General features: G+C 39.9%; 1 protein-coding gene across 2 annotated transcripts in view; it reads right to left on the bottom strand.

The window, feature by feature from the left end:
- Window positions 1-15,424, bottom strand: part of LOC102217965 (small conductance calcium-activated potassium channel protein 2-like) — an 86,759-nt gene extending 71,335 nt beyond the window's left edge. The window contains exon 1 of one of the 2 annotated variants that reach the window (XM_023335198.1): window positions 13,597-15,424. In XM_023335198.1, the coding sequence (XP_023190966.1) occupies window positions 13,597-14,874 (1,278 nt within the window). In that variant the 5' untranslated portion in view covers window positions 14,875-15,424. The remainder of the gene's footprint in view (window positions 1-13,596) is intronic. The other variant, XM_005811058.2, reaches the window with a different exon arrangement.
- Window positions 15,425-15,920: the final 496 nt, after the last annotated feature.

The raw sequence follows: 15,920 nt of genomic DNA, 5'->3' as shown, positions 1-15,920 counted from the left end.
CTGCTCTTTTTATGTGAATGTTGCTTTGATGTCTATGAAGCAGACACAGACCTGGACAAACAAGTTCATGGAAGCATAACATATTTAATAAAAATGACAATAACAATAAAAATGTGCTATTACAGAAAGCTGAAACATGACAGATATTGCTCTAACAAATATGAACAATTCTCAATTTTGTCTGTAAACTTTCCTCAACTTTTCCATGCACTTAAAGGGGCATATCTTCTAGGAATATTTTAAAGCACAATGAAGTAACTATTCTAACTTTAGTTGTTATAAAAATGGTACAGATATCAAATATGACTTAAAAGAAATTTGACTTGAAATTGGCCTCTGTCTCTTTAAGGAGCTCCTGCTCTGTCTGACACTCTGCCTTCAGTATGACATCACAACAATGCTCCTCCATGATGCACCCGTTTACAACTGTTCTTAGGAGCATTGAATCAAGAAGTCGTTCCTATGATGAGCTCAGCAGATGCACAGTTCCACCACACTGCAAAAACACTAAATCTTACCAAGTAATTTTGGTCTAGTTTCTGGTGCAAATATCTTATTACACTTGGAATAAGATAAACTAACTTAAAAGTAACTTTTCAGCAAGATATGCACACTTGTTCCATTGACAGATCATTTAACTCAGGGGTGGGCACTCCTGGTCCTCGAGGGCCGGTGTCCTGCAACTCTTAGATGTCTCCCTGGTCCAACACACCTGAATCCAACAGCTGAATCTCCTCCTAAGTGCAGTCAAGTTCTCCAGAGTCCTGTTAACGACCTCATTATTTGACTCAGGTGTGTTGAAGTAGAGATGCATCTAAAAGTTGCAGGACACCGGCCCTCGAGGACCAGGAGTGCCCACCCCTGATTAACTTATGGGGAAAATGCCTTGCTATAAGTGAAATAATCTGCCAATGGAACAAGTACTTTTTCATTTCATATTAAGACATTATTTATTTAAAACAAGCCTCTAAATCTATCTACAAAGTTACTTTTATGTTAGTTTGGTCTTATCTCAAGTGTACTAAGATACTTGCACTAGAAACTAGACCAAAACTACTTGGTAAGATTTTGTGCTTTTATAGTGCAGGTGTTTGCTAATTGCTACTGCTGCTAGTCTGGAGGAGCAGAGAGAGACGAGGGGAGGAGTGATGCTCTGTGAGGTGGAAGCTCAGCTGGAGTCTGCAGCTCCAAGGAGGAGTTTTGTGGTAGTAGACGGAACTTTGTTTAGAAGCGTGATTAGGCACGCTCAATGGTTACCATGTGATATAACGCTCATGGTATAAAGCTTTATATCCTCTATTAAACCTTTAACAATGGTTTAACCAGTGTTTTACTGAGAACCAGCTCCTTTAATGAGCTCAGCAGATGCACAATATTATATAAATCTCAAAACATCCATCCTACATAATATCGCCCCTTTAAATTATTTCCAGTTCTCAGAATCTGACCAAGTGATTAACTGTCAAGGGTATCTGCAAACTGGACTTAACTATATCATTATTTGTGATTTTTCTACTTCGCCTACATTCCCCCAAAATAAGTGAGATGAGAATTAATCCAGCAGTCTTTATAACCTAGAGTGCCCTCTGTGAGGAGGGACCTCAGCCATGGCAGTAAGTGCCAAGTATTAGAGTACTTACACAGCATACCACAAAGGCAGTAGTAATGTTCCTAAGGTAGGTACAATATCTGACTAACTGCCATCTATTCAGGGACTATTGCTATTGAGTTTCAAGGTGTGCATAATGTAATGTTATACACTAGGTCAGACTTGTTCGGTCACAGGTGCTTTGTTTAAGAGATTTCAAAAGGGAGGGGTGAGTAGAGGCTGCCTGATTAAAGGTAAGTCAATGAGATGTTATCATGATGATGGAAAATATTCATCAATAGATAGTATGTATTACCCTATCAGTATGCTTAGCACAACACAGCTGAGGAAAAGGCAGAATGTGTATCTATAGCATTTTTCTACTTTCTGATTCTGTTTTTAAAATTAAAATGGGATTATGTAATGTCTGTTTGACAATCAAAAGTCCTATTTACTGTCCCAATTCTATGCTGAAGAGCTGTAAAGCAAAGGCAATAATTATAATACAAACATCACTGTGCCCGTGTGATTCTCATCAGCAGTGTAGAAAGTTTATGTTTGTCCTCCTGCTGATTCTGAGAATTTTGCAGTTATGATTGGCACCCTGCTGTGCAGACATATCTGGGTGCGGACTGCTTTTCGTTTAAGTTGCTTAGTTTGAAAAGATAAAAAATCGTTCTATATGAAGATCAGAAACAGCGTCACAACTATTCAACACTAAAGAGATTTCACAAATATATATTATATGTATATATATATATGAACACTGTTTGAATTATATTTGAATCCTTAAAACTACTATGATTGTTTGAAATGAGGTCACAACTTAACCATCCTTTATCTTTACAAACAAGTTTGTTTTTCTTTCTGTTTTATTATGCATGACCATTTAATCTCACCAAAGATACCTTGTTTACATTTACACATTTACAAAAGTGTTGGGAAATTAATGATCCAATTTTTCCCTGATCAGTAAACGCACCAAAGCTAAATGCTATAAGACAACAATCTTTATTGTGGAAGTTCTTACTACAGGTAAAAAATAAAATAAAATAAAATTCAACGTTATCTAGTTTTCGTGTCAGTGAAGTGTTCAAAAGGAAGTCAGGGAAAATCCTTTACTACAAGATGCCAGGTTGTTCCACAATGTTGGTGGCCCTGGTCACACTTTGGCAGATAACAAAAAATGGGTCTATTTGATCATTTTAAGCTTTCAGCCGCTGTCATAGAAGATACTGGATTTAGGTATGATGACAACGTTTTATAAGTCTGAGTTAAAGTAAGGAACAAACACAGAAAAACTAATGTTTCAAATTATTAATGTTCAGTGTTCATGGAAGCTAATATTGGATGGTACATTAGATACATTACAATAGATGGTAATGTATCTGGTGGTACATTAGATACATTTATGTCAGGCACTTAAGCAGTCACCTCTGGGGTTCTGTCAATCCGATTTTCTGTTGTAAGTGTGTGTTGTAAGTGTAAATGAACGACTCAGCTTATTGCAAATCAAAAGTTACAAGATTAACTCCAGTGTTACAACGACTGCTCTCAAATACACCCAGTGTGACATCTCCTCTGCTCCTAATGTAATATATTTAATGGCTGTTTATGAAGCCAGCAGACTTGAAATAATATTTTGAATAGTAATTATTATTCCTCTTAAAGACCATGTGCATCAGCATGTCAAAACTTCACAAAAACTAGAGATTGGAATTAAGTCTTCCTCTGAAATCCCATACAATCAACAGACAGGGTTTTGAAAACAGAATCTTATGACATGTGTGATGTTAAAATTAGAGGTGCACCAATCAATCTGCCAGAGATCATCAGTGATCATGTCCAATACTGAAAACTGACTGGAACAATCACTATTTTCAGTGTATTAAATCAACAGCCTGTACTGTGATGCAAATTTCCTAAGCTTATTAAAAACCAGATAAAGTTAGCGGAATATAATTTGGTGCTTCAAGGCAAATGATCTAAAAATTATTTCTTTATTATGTTATTCTATGATTTAGAACAAGAACCTCTACTGAAGAAACTACAGCTCTGTTATTTTTTCTGTTATATCCAATAGTCCATAAAAAACTGAACTAGAGGAACATTTTAATCAGCAGGTCAGACCTAAAAAAAAAACAGGACAATTATGCCAACTGGGGATCGACTGATCAATGAATCTCTAATTAAAATGTTATTTTAAGACAGTGTCACATGCATATTTCCCCTATGAGTATCTCGATGTACTGTTCTTTTGCTTTAAATCTACAAATTTAAAATAACAGAAAACAGATCATTTAAGCAGTGTTTTTTATTCACCCTCCATTTATTTACACTCAATGTTTTATACTGTAACAAGTAGAAAGCAGCTTCAGAATACGGGTTTTATTCCCCCAAATCCAGGAGCAGTATCATGGTGATAGCATGGGCCCCTGAAAACAGCTGCAGTTAACAAGCTGTCCAGTGGTCTTATTTAGATGATGCACCCTCATCAGGGCCACCTGGTTGTTTCCTTCCCTCTTGTCCTATGATGTAAAATCTTCGCTTTGACTGGACAAAGAGGAAATGTCAAGGGAGGGAAAGTAAAACCCAGTCAGTGGAAAATCAGAAAGAAAGCTTGTTGATAAAAAATGAGCATCGTTATGTCTGCTTCCATTGGTAATTAGCCATGTTTCACCAACCAGATCACTCAAAAGATAAACAGTAGCTCTCTAAAAATAATGTCACTTGGCTCTGATGATTCATCAATAATCGACTGCAGCAAAACTGAGCATACAGACATGTAATAAACATGTAATAAACATGTAGTACCTTCATGGTGTCAAATCTATCTCAAACGAAGTTTTCATTTCGTTTACTTTTTAAATCTAACATTAACTCACTAATTATTTCCAATTACAATTGAAAAGATGAGGTCTTTAAGGTTGAAGGATAACATTGCAACACGATTATCGAATATTGAAGTTGTGATATCAGTCATAATTAACCCAAATCTTTCTCCTTTTTCTCTATGTCCGATCATCAGGATTTCGTCAGGACACTCGGTGTCCTCCTTTGGAATTTCAGCCTCCAGCATCTACATCATGTTGGTCATCAAGGACTGGGAAAGTCCATCTGAATGACCCAATTGTTCAATTACATGAAGTGAAACAATCCACAGCACTTGGAATATAATACCTTTGCCAATACATCACCAAAGCAGTGCTTTTCCATGCAATATGCCACACACTGATATAGTGATGTTAACTGTAATTCAAATGATTATTTACTAAATATCTCATTCCATTTTGGTCATGGGTGTTTTTGTTATTTTAATGTCTCTTTCATTTATTTTAATTTCTAATGCAGAATTCCCACACAGCATAGATACATTTGGAAAAAGTATGGAATTAGATTATTTTCCTGGTTTGGATAAATGGAGAAAAGGTTTATTTCCAGAATGATTTCCAAAGGTTGTCCCCATAGATTTATCAATCCCCCCATAATGTGTCTCACCATCCATCCATCCATCCAGGTCACAAATGTAAAGATCTTGAACTTAATGTATTATCATTAAAAACTTGGCACTTGACTTGGACTTTCACACCAATATCTCATGACCTCATTGAGCTGTTTGACTTGAAAATTCATGAAACAGAAAGAATGTCACAGTGGAGCTGTAACCCAGCACAATACAACATAGTATATTTGATCCACTTGTTGCTGCAACATTTTTTCCCTGTTTTTTTTCTATGATAACTGCAAAGAAGCCCACAGTGGTGGAGAGGTCATCCCCGTCAGCGCTAGCATAGAAGGCTACACGACGTTGGGAGGGACTTGGAACATCACCCAAGTCACCCATTTTGATATTTATTTTTATATTTATTGTAATTTTGTTTATTTATTTATCTTTTTTATTTCACAATAAATAAGATATTTATTTATAAATCACCCAACCACAATAATGTTAAAGCCATCTCTAGTAGCTTCTCAAATGCAGACAGAAGCAACTGATGAAGGACCGGTGTTTTTACTGCCAGCCTGGAGTCGGTGTCATGAGTGCAGTCAGTGGTTGTATTGACATTATTGCCAGAGCTGCTACAAGTAAACAGGTGTTGTGCTGGGTGATAGGCTCAGAGCAAAATGCTTTACAATAGAGAGCACCCTGAAGTCATAATGGAAATGTTCCTATAAAAATTCAATAAAATCCTCACTTCTCTCCATCATGTCAGACAGGTGGATTACCAGCAGAAAACACCTTTTTAACAGGACAAATAATTTCCATTACATAAATTTCCTGTTTCAATCTATAGATATTCAGAGGATCCAACATATTTCACAAAGTGTCACTTAAGTTTCTTAAATCGGTTGAGGTTAACGGTATTAACTCCCAGCCTTCTTATAGTTTTACATCTTAAATCCAGATCTAACACAACAGAGAAAAAATTGACATAATATTTTTTCCTCTCTCTGGCACAAATTACAAATTGATCAAAAACAAATAAATCTGGGGAAGTAAGACCTGCAGGCTAAACAACTAACTTTCCACATTTAAACATGCACAACGATTGATAAGCCAAAGCAAAAATAGAGACCAATGAATAGTTAATGTTAGCTTTTCCTTTTGTTTTTCTTTTCTGGTTTTGAATGCCATGTTCGGTATGGCTGTGACTGAAGGTGACTGCAGTCAACGCCCCACAAGCACAATCTTGTAAAACATATTCAGCTTCTTCAGGACAGCAGCTACATAAAGAAGTGGTATTTGTGCCGCTAAACTGCTCACAACTGCATTTAATCATCCTTTTAAATTTATTAACTTTTACTGATGCTCTGATGGAATAAACAGTGGAGTAAATAGTAAAAATAATTTTGACAATTATATGTATAGTTTTATAAGGAAATCTAGTTATTTTGGTTATGGATCAATTTGCCCATTATTTGTTTTAATTAACTGACTATTAACTTCCATTTAATTCACAACAAGTCACAAGCAGCCTGAGGTCAAACTTGTCCAAGACTTCATAATGAAAGTTTGACTTAGTACTTTCTTTACTTAGGACCTGGCCTGATACTTGGGGGGGTAAACGCTTATTGTGACTGGCCCCCACCTCTGGTTGGAACCTGCTGTCACTCAGTCATTTCCCTGAAATGTTCTTGCTGAGTTTGGAACAAACCCCATTTCTATAAAGGCTAATTCCAAAGACTTATGGAAATGTTTAAAATCAAATTTGACAGCAATCATAATGAAAAAGGATATCAAGAGATTTGCTGTTTATGCCACTATTTTTTTTTTTTGTACACATAAGAAAACCTAGCAAAAATGCCGGTTTTAAATGATAAACAACCCCAAACTAAAGGCTGTTTTACAAAAAGTCTTTTGAAGGTGAAAATGTAATTCCCAAATGTTTGGCTATATGAATTTGCTACTTCCAGTCCTAAAATATCACGTCTGCATCTTCAGTGGTTGAGCATCAAAAGGTCCAGTCCCTGGAATCTTACCACCCTGGATGGAGAACCTGAAGGATGATGCAGGACTTTAGTCAGGTATTATTTTCCTGTTTCTTATGACGCTTCATAAGAAACACTTCTTATGCTCTCAAACTGTGCAGTGTCCTCAAATTGTTTAAGGATATGACATTTATTCCCCTATTAGCTCTTGAGAATCAGGTTTCAGGAGACTCACTGTAATGCTTGTCATTGTTAGTTAATTTAAAGGCAGCAGCTACATAACTGAGATTGGTGTTTTTTATTGGCAGGGTTGTTGTAGTCTAGTCCTAACATGTCTGGAGATATGTTACAAAACTAGAAGCACCAGGCTCTTAAACAGCTCAAATTCTGCACTGTTGTATAGATCAGACACTTAACAATTCTGCACTTCTTTTATTTATTTTATCTGTTATTTGTGTTTTCAATTAAAGGGGCAGTATTATGTAATATCGACTTTTTTGAGCTTCACATCATATTACAATGTTATTCCCTCATTAAAAACATACCCACAGTGTTGCCTTGATTCGTTGATGCATCTTTGAGAAATCCTTTAGTCTCCCATGGAAACCATTCAGCTGTGCAAAAAAACTGGGTGGACTTAGCCCCGCCTTCCAGACCCAGCTCCAACTCTAAGCTGCAAGTTCCAAGCCTCAGAGCTTCCGCCTCAAAGAGCAGCCCCAATTTTTTAAATCTAAAAACTGAGTTTCACCCTTTGAATTCAACAACTGTTACAAATGAACTTTTAGATGGTTTTCTAATTGACTGACATGCACCTATAATGTTCAAAATATTTCTCACAATGAGTCGTTGCCATTTTGAATAGCACTGTACAGAGATCACATACTTTCCACAACAGAGGTTTTCTTGCATGAAACAAAGCAAATATTTTTAGATTTTTTTAACAAGAACTGATGTTTCAACTGGTGCGACTCCTCCACTCAGTTCCTTCAGACTAGTCAGCGATGACTAGCAAGCACCTGGTGGAACTGCACAGCTACTGAGCTCATTATAGGAGCTACTTCTGAGTGCAATGCTGGTAAAAACGTTGTTAAAGTACGTATTAATAGATTAGCCGTGTTGTGATGACTGAATTAAGGTGGAGCTTCAGAAAGATCAGGAGTTTTTAAAGAGACAGAAGCCCAATTTCAATGCATTAATATGCAAAGTCAAATTTCTTTAAAGTCATATTTGATATTTACAGGATTTTTATAACTGAATGCAACATAGACACTGGATTGTGCTATAAAATGGCACTATTGAACTGGAAAATATATAAGACTGCCCCTTTAACATCAATCTGTTCTAATTAAGACATGCTGTCTCACCTTCATATGTGGATTATAACTTGTCACAATAAGTCAGTTACATTTCCTGGAGTAACTTTTTGTGAAAAAAAAATAAAAACTTACTTGTAGGTTCAGTTTTACTGTACTCCACTTTTTACTTTTACTTGAGTAATATTACTGTGAAAATATCACTACTTCTACTTGATCAAAATTACTGGATACCCTATACTGTGAGTAACTTCACTAAATGAAGAACAAGCCTGTTTGAATCAAAATTGCATGAGACACACAATTACAGTTTCAGTTAAAGTGAGACCTCTAGTTTTGTACACAAGCTTCGTTCTAATGTTATTTTCTACCTACTGAGCCTTTTGTGCAACTTGGAGATCAGAATATACTGTTATTGGATTCATTACATGTGCGTGCGTGCGTGCGTGCGTGCGTGCTATATGTTTACATAGAAAAAAATTATTTAGGAAAGTGTTTCTCTTGCCTAAATTTGTTATGTTTCCACTAGCATTTAAAGTAGCAAATTTTGTGCATAACTTTATATTTTTCTCTGACGATAATTTTTACATATTAAACAGTTAGATTTTTTATTAAATATTTTTTAACTTGAAGAATTTCTTAGATGGCTACTTTTTAATGTTGCTCATACTGGATTACAATTTTTGGCTACTCTACCCGACTCTGGTCATTTTGTTCTAAGTCAATTAGGATACTGATGGGTTCATTTCAATACATTCAATTGTCACTTAAAAGTGAATATTTTTAGGAATTCAATAAAAAGTAATGTAGCTCATAATATAGGTTTGCTACACACTTAATGATATATTCTAAGCATGTCTTTCTGGTCATTTTAATTAAGTTTACACAATCTAAAAATTCAGTTTCTAGAAAAACTTTGGGCAGACCAGTAAAAGGGACTTTAAAAAAGGCTAAGAAGTGAAAATAAATAGATTTAAATCTAAATAAACTACTCTTCTGATAAGTGCAGTTGTTAAGAAGGAAAAAGACTTATTATTAATAAACCTTAAAACTTTTTCTTCAGGTAACTTTTGAAAATGTATTTGTCCCCTTATATATTCACCTGAACGTTTCAGATTTGTACAGATTTGAATGTTAGATGAGAGCTTGAGTAAGAACAGTTTCAGTTTCTGATCTAATTGAGTAGAGAAGCTTATCCAAACCAACCTGGCCCTGTGTAAAATAGTACTTTCTTCCTAAGCCTAATACCTGCTTGTGCCACCGTTGGTGCTACAGCTGCTATTAAGGATTTGCAATCCTTGCTAGATTTTCACATTGCTGTGGAAGAATTTTAACTCGCTCTTCTTTGCAGAATTGTTTTAGATCAGCCACCCTGAAGGATTTCTGAGCATTAAGATTAATCCACATCTTCAGATTCAAGTCTAGATCATAACAAGGTCACTCCAAAGTTTGATGGTCAGAAATTCTCCTCTGAAGCACCAAAGCAACCCCAGATGATCCACCATGTTGAACTACCGGGATGAAGTCCTTTTTCAAAATGCTGCACTAGATCTCAGAGGATTTACAATTTCCAAACATTACGCTGTTGTGTCACCCGTTCACAAAATATTCACCCAAAACTAAAGGATCATCAAGATGTGTTTCGGTAAACGTTAGATGGGCCTTTGCATTCTGCATTCTTTTTAGTCAGTATTAGTAGCTTTAGTTGGAGTTCTAGGTTCTTTAGTGATCTCCTGGATCAGCCGTCACTCTAGGAGTGATCTTGGTGGGCTGACCACTCCTGGGAAGTCCTACCACTGTACCAGGTTCCAGCCTACATGTTTCATTTCTGATAATGGCTCCTACTGTTGTTTGCAGGAGCCCCAAAGCCTTAGAACTGGTCCTGGAAATCTGTTCTGGAAATGTACATTTTTAAATGAACCAACTCAGTCGCACATTCACTTAGATTGGATTATACTTTTTTTTTTATAACTACATGGTGTGTATGCTGAAATTTTGCTCTTACTGTACAGTATTTTTATTCTTTATTTTGCTTTTATGCATTTTATATTCTATCTTTGTTCCAAACTATTTGCTTTAATTGCCTGTCACTTTGCTGTTGATGTGATAATTCTATTCTATTCTAATCTGAACCTTTAAATAGGCATAATGTATTGTTTTATTTTAGTTTTTGTTGTTTTTCTTGCAGTTATAAAGGTTCTATTTAAGTGATTTCTTTATTCTGCAGGTCTGGTAAATCAGATCTGAGTTAAAATAATTTCTCAAAGAAATAAGACTAATTAATTAATAATGAAGGCAAGGACTTTCACATGGGGCAAGGTTGATTTGGATAGCTCTCTTTATCCTTAATAAACAAAAGCATGATTTAACTTTTTTATTAATATGATTTGACTTTTTATGTAATTTGAATATTGCATAAAAGTTTGATATTTCTTGCCAGTCATCTCAGAAAGTGAAATGTATATCATCACACATAGAGCCTTTGTTTCTTTACACACACACACTCGCGCCTGCACGCACACACACACACACACACATATTATTATTGTTATTATGGTTATATTTGTATTATTATTTAATACCGTAGATGGAGTACCTTATCGAATAAGCAATTTCCCCTTGGGATCAATAAAATACATTCCATCATATATATATATATATATATATATATATATATATATATATATTTGGTCTGCCAACATCAGCCACCTTCTGGGGCCAACATCAGCCACCTTCTCTATATGGATGACATCAAGCTGTATGCCAAGAGTGAGCGAGACATCGACTCACTGATCCACACCACCAGGATCTACAGCACGGACATTGGGATGTCATTCGGACTAGAGAAGTGTGGTCGGCTGATCACAAAGAGGGGGAAGGTCATCCGCACAGAAGGGGTCTCACTCCCAGAAGGAACAATAGCAGACATAGAGGACAGTTACAAGTACCTAGGTATACCACAAGCAAATGGCAACCTCGATGAGGTCACAAGGAAAGGAGCCACAGCTAAATACCTCCAACGAATAAGGCAAGTCCTGAGAAGCCAGCTCAATGGCAAGAACAAAATCCGCGCAATAAACAGCTATGCTCTGCCAGTAATCAGATACCCTGCTGGAATAATTAGCTGGCCAAAGGAGGAGATAAAAGCCACTGATATTAAGACTAGAAAACTACTAACAATGCATGGAGGATTCCATCCCAAATCCAGCACCCTGAGACTGTACACGAGCCGCAAGGAAGGAGGCAGAGGACTAGTGGAACCACAGTCCAGGACGAAACAACTAAGATCCATAAATACATCAGGGACAAAGCCTCAACAGACAATGTGCTCAGTGAATATCTCAGACAACAGGGAACGGAGGTTGAGGTGCCAGAGATACCATCATGGCAGGACAAGCCCCTACATGGGATGTACCACCAGCAAATAACCTCAAGTGGCTGATATCAGTAAATCCTACCAATGGCTGGAAAAAGCTGGACTCAAGGACAGCACAGAGGCCCTCATCCTGGCCGCCCAGGAACAGGCCCTAAACACCAGAGCAATAGAGGCCCAGATATACCACACCAGACAAGACCCAAGGTGTAGGTTGTGCAAGGAGGCCCCTGAGACAGTCCAGCACATAACAGCAGGGTGCAAGATACTGGCAGGGAAAGCGTACATGGAACGACATAACCAAGTTGCAGGCATAGTGTACAGAAACATCTGTGCAGAATATGGACTGGAAACCCCGAGATCAAAGTGGGAAACACCCCCAAAGGTGGCGGAGAACGCCAGAGCTAAGATCCTGTGGGACTTCCAGATCCAGACAGACAAAATGGTAATGGCGAACCAACCAGACATTGTCGTAGTGGATAAACAACAGAGGAAAGCCGTTGTGATAGATGTAGCAATACCAAGTGACTGCAACATCAGGAAAAAGGAGCACGAGAAACTAAAGAAATACCAGGGCCTCAGGAAGGAACTGGAGAGGACCTGGAAGGTGAAGACCACAGTGGTGCCTGTGGTCATCGGGGCCCTCGGGGCAGTCACCCCCAAACTGGACCAATGGCTACAACAGATCCCAGGAACAACATCAGACATCTCAGTCCAGAAATGTGCAGTCCTTGGCACAGCCAAGATACTGCGCAGAACCCTCAAGCTCCCAGGCCTCTGGTAGAGGACCCGAGCTCAGAGGATAAGAACCACCCGCGGTGGGTGAGAAGGGAATTTTTTATATATATATATACAGATATAGATATATATTCGTGTGTGTGTGTGTGTGTGTGTAAATGTGAATATGAACTTGTTTTCTTTGCATTATTTGAGGTCTGAAAGTGCTGCATCTTTTTCGTTATTTTAATCATTTCTCATGTTCTGCAAATACTAATCTTTTGCTTGGAATTTCAGAAACATGTCAGTAGTTCATAGAATAAAAGGAACAGTGTTAATTTTACTCAAACACATACCTATGAAATGTAAAATCAGAGAAACTGATAATTTTACTTATCTTATGATCTCTTATTTTTTTCCCCAGAGCTGTATATTATGTTACAGATAATAAAAATCCAAAATTCAACATCTTTACTCAGGTCATCTTTATCTGATATGAAATAATTTGGTGATTAGAAACTTGCAAGTATATTACAACAGAAATATGAAATATGCACAGGGCACTTTTTCCCCTAAATGAAAGTGGATCAAGACTTTTGACCAGAATATTTAGTACGCAGAACATTCTGTATATCCAACGTCAGTGGAATAAGTTGGCCATGCTCTGCTGCAGGTACAGGCCTGTGTCGGTTTACCTAGCCTCTGTGTGTTGTGTTGGGAAGGCAGAAGGGGAGCATCCTCCGCTCTGGTCCCCCTCTGTTCAGCGGGAGCAACAAACGCGCTGTAATTCGGCTGCCGGGGAGCTTCATTAGGCTCCTGTCAGCGGGCCCCCCAAAACAAGTCTGCAACACGGAACAGGTGTGTGCGCGCGACACAGCGCCATTGCTCTTTTGTGTGCGCGCGCGCTCGCGTAACCAAATGAAACAAAATACCACACAACATGCTGGGTCACATGTTAAGTACTTACATCAGTGTGTTTCTGTCGACGCTGAAAATAATGTGAAGCCTATCACACACACACACACACACACACACGCACGCCTCTCACTGTACCTAGAATATATTGTGCTCTATCAAAATCAGATGACAGGCGTGGTCATTAAATGAAAAGCTAACAGCAGTTTGTTTGTTGCCAGGATCGGTTAATTAGCTGATGGGAAGCGGAGGGTCTGTACCTTATGGAGGTCGATGCGGATCCTCTCCTCTCCTTTATGCGGGCTCTCGGGCCACAGGTGATAGCTGGAGCCGTAGTTTGGGCTGTCTTTGCTGCTGTGGCTGCCAGAAGCAGACGAGTTCCCCGCGTATGCGTGCGGTGTTGCAGGGGGGGTTACGCGACTGTGTGACTGCGCCTGACCGCCCTCCGCGGCGATCCGTCCACACTTATTGCGTTCTCTGTCACAGTGTTGCTGCTGCTGCTGCGAAGGCTGGGGACGGAGCCCCGGCGCGCCTTGCTGCTGCTGCAGCCGCTGCTGCTGCCGATGCTGCAGCAGCTGCTGCCGCTCCTGCTGTTGCAGCAGAGGAGCCCGGTGAGTTCTACATAGCTCTCCGGAGCCGCTTGCGCAGTAGTTGACGGGCAGGCTGCTTCCCACCAGTAGCTGTTGCTGCGCTCGCAATTGTGGGATCTGTTGCTGCTGCAGATCCTGAATCTGACACTCGAACGCTTTCTTAGCCTCGTTTGACTCGCGTGCATCTAAAGAGTGCCCTTTTTGTGAGTTTGCACGGCTTCCTTCAGGGGAGGGGTCCCTCTGTTGGAGTCCTAAATGACAGTGCTGCTGCTGCTGCTGCTGTGGCTGCAACTGCCTGTGGTTTTGGTGTCCTCCTGCGCCTCCTCCTCCCCTGCAGCGTTCCACGGTGTTCGCCTGTTGGTAATTATTGGCGCTCCTTCGGAGACGATCCCCTCTTCCAGATCTCCCGGAAAAGAGCAGAGAGGAGGAGGAAGACGTTGGTGGCGGCGGCAGAAGTGGTGGGAAAGGCGGGGTGGGCTGCGGGGGGAGAAAGTCTACAGGACGGGATTGATTTTTAGGATGGCTCGCTTCTTTTTCCGAGAAACTGCAGTGGCAGCTTGGAAAAACAGCCTCCCTCTCTGACTGCAGCTGCGGCGGTTGCTGCGAGCCGTCCGGGGCCCAGGGAATGGGATCCTGCCGCAGGTGCACCAGCTGACCGGCGCTGTGTTCTCCGCCTCGCTGTGAAGGTCGCCGGCTGCTGTCGCAGCTCGCCAGCGGCAGCGGGTCGCCGCTGTGAACAGGTCTCCGAGGGGGCTGGCTCACACACGGGAGCTCCTGGAGGCTCTGACGCTGAGCGGCGGTGGTTGGAGTGCGGACTCTGTGGTGAGAAGAGGGCGGGGGCGGCAGACTGAAAACGGGCGCGACTTGCTCTCGGCTCTGCTCGTTGTTCCCTCGCTCTTCGTCTGGTATGTGGTGCTGATGGACCGCTCCCGCGTTCCGATGCCGCATCCCCTTATCCGCCTCGTCGCGCTGTGGGTGCTCCTTTGCCGTGCAGAGCTCCGAAACCCATTCATTGCGATCAGTCCCAGCAGAGTAGGACCGACTAGTACCATTGGTAGGTTTGACCAGGACCTGCCTTAAGACGTCACCGTACAGCCACAACACCGCCTTCGACTCAATATCGGTTCACTGCGTGCCATGCGCACAGGTTGCAGGGATCGATCACTCCGGTGGGGTGCTCCCACAATAGGCAATGTGAGATGCTAAAAAGTGGTTCACTCCTGCTTTCACAGTCAGTCTACTGCGGATCTCCACTTTTTTCCACGCAGTGTCAGAAATCCTTTCCGCCTCCGTGTCACCTGTCTGAATCTAACGCGACACTTAGCTCCAATGTAGAGGCGATTTCATTTCTATTTGCGATGACATCATATGCCACCAAAGTGTGCGATGTTGAGACAATAGTGAACGTCCTTGTGCAAATCCAGTTTCCATTTATTGGTGAATGAGGGTATGAGTCAAATCACCAGAGTAAACCAGGCCGTCAGGGTCTGATCCTGGCACATTCCTGTGTAAAGAGTTCATCATTAAACAGTTGCTTTAGTCTGACCAGGCGATGACCAGCCAGTCAGGAAGAGAAGCTGAGTAGATATCTGCTTTTTTTTTTTTTTTTTTTTTTGCAGCTGCATAAACGTCACATCATCACCAAATGAGCAGAAATGATCATAAATCAAAGAGTGTTAAGAAACTTTAGGTATTAACAAATTCTATAAGGTAAAGCAAGTATGAAAATACTAAATAATTAATAGAGTAGGTCACAAAATAATGAAGGTGAGTTGTGATCATAATTTAAAGCATGACACTTTAAATATTATTTGAAGAATTCATGCAGGCATTGTGATAGAGGACCCTGCAAACATCTGCAGACCACAGACTGGATTGTTGGATTTTATGTGATAGACCAACACAAAGGGAGCATATTATTTATGAGGTGGAAAATGATGCATGGAATCTGAAAAGTGTGCCATTTGTACTCAGCCCCCCCACACCCTCCACTC

Source organism: Xiphophorus maculatus, chromosome 6, assembly GCF_002775205.1.
Source record: "Xiphophorus maculatus strain JP 163 A chromosome 6, X_maculatus-5.0-male, whole genome shotgun sequence".
Taxonomy (NCBI): Eukaryota; Metazoa; Chordata; class Actinopteri; order Cyprinodontiformes; family Poeciliidae; genus Xiphophorus; species Xiphophorus maculatus.
The sequence above is the reverse complement of the archived record's forward strand: the minus strand, read 5'-3'. Positions and strand labels throughout refer to the sequence as shown.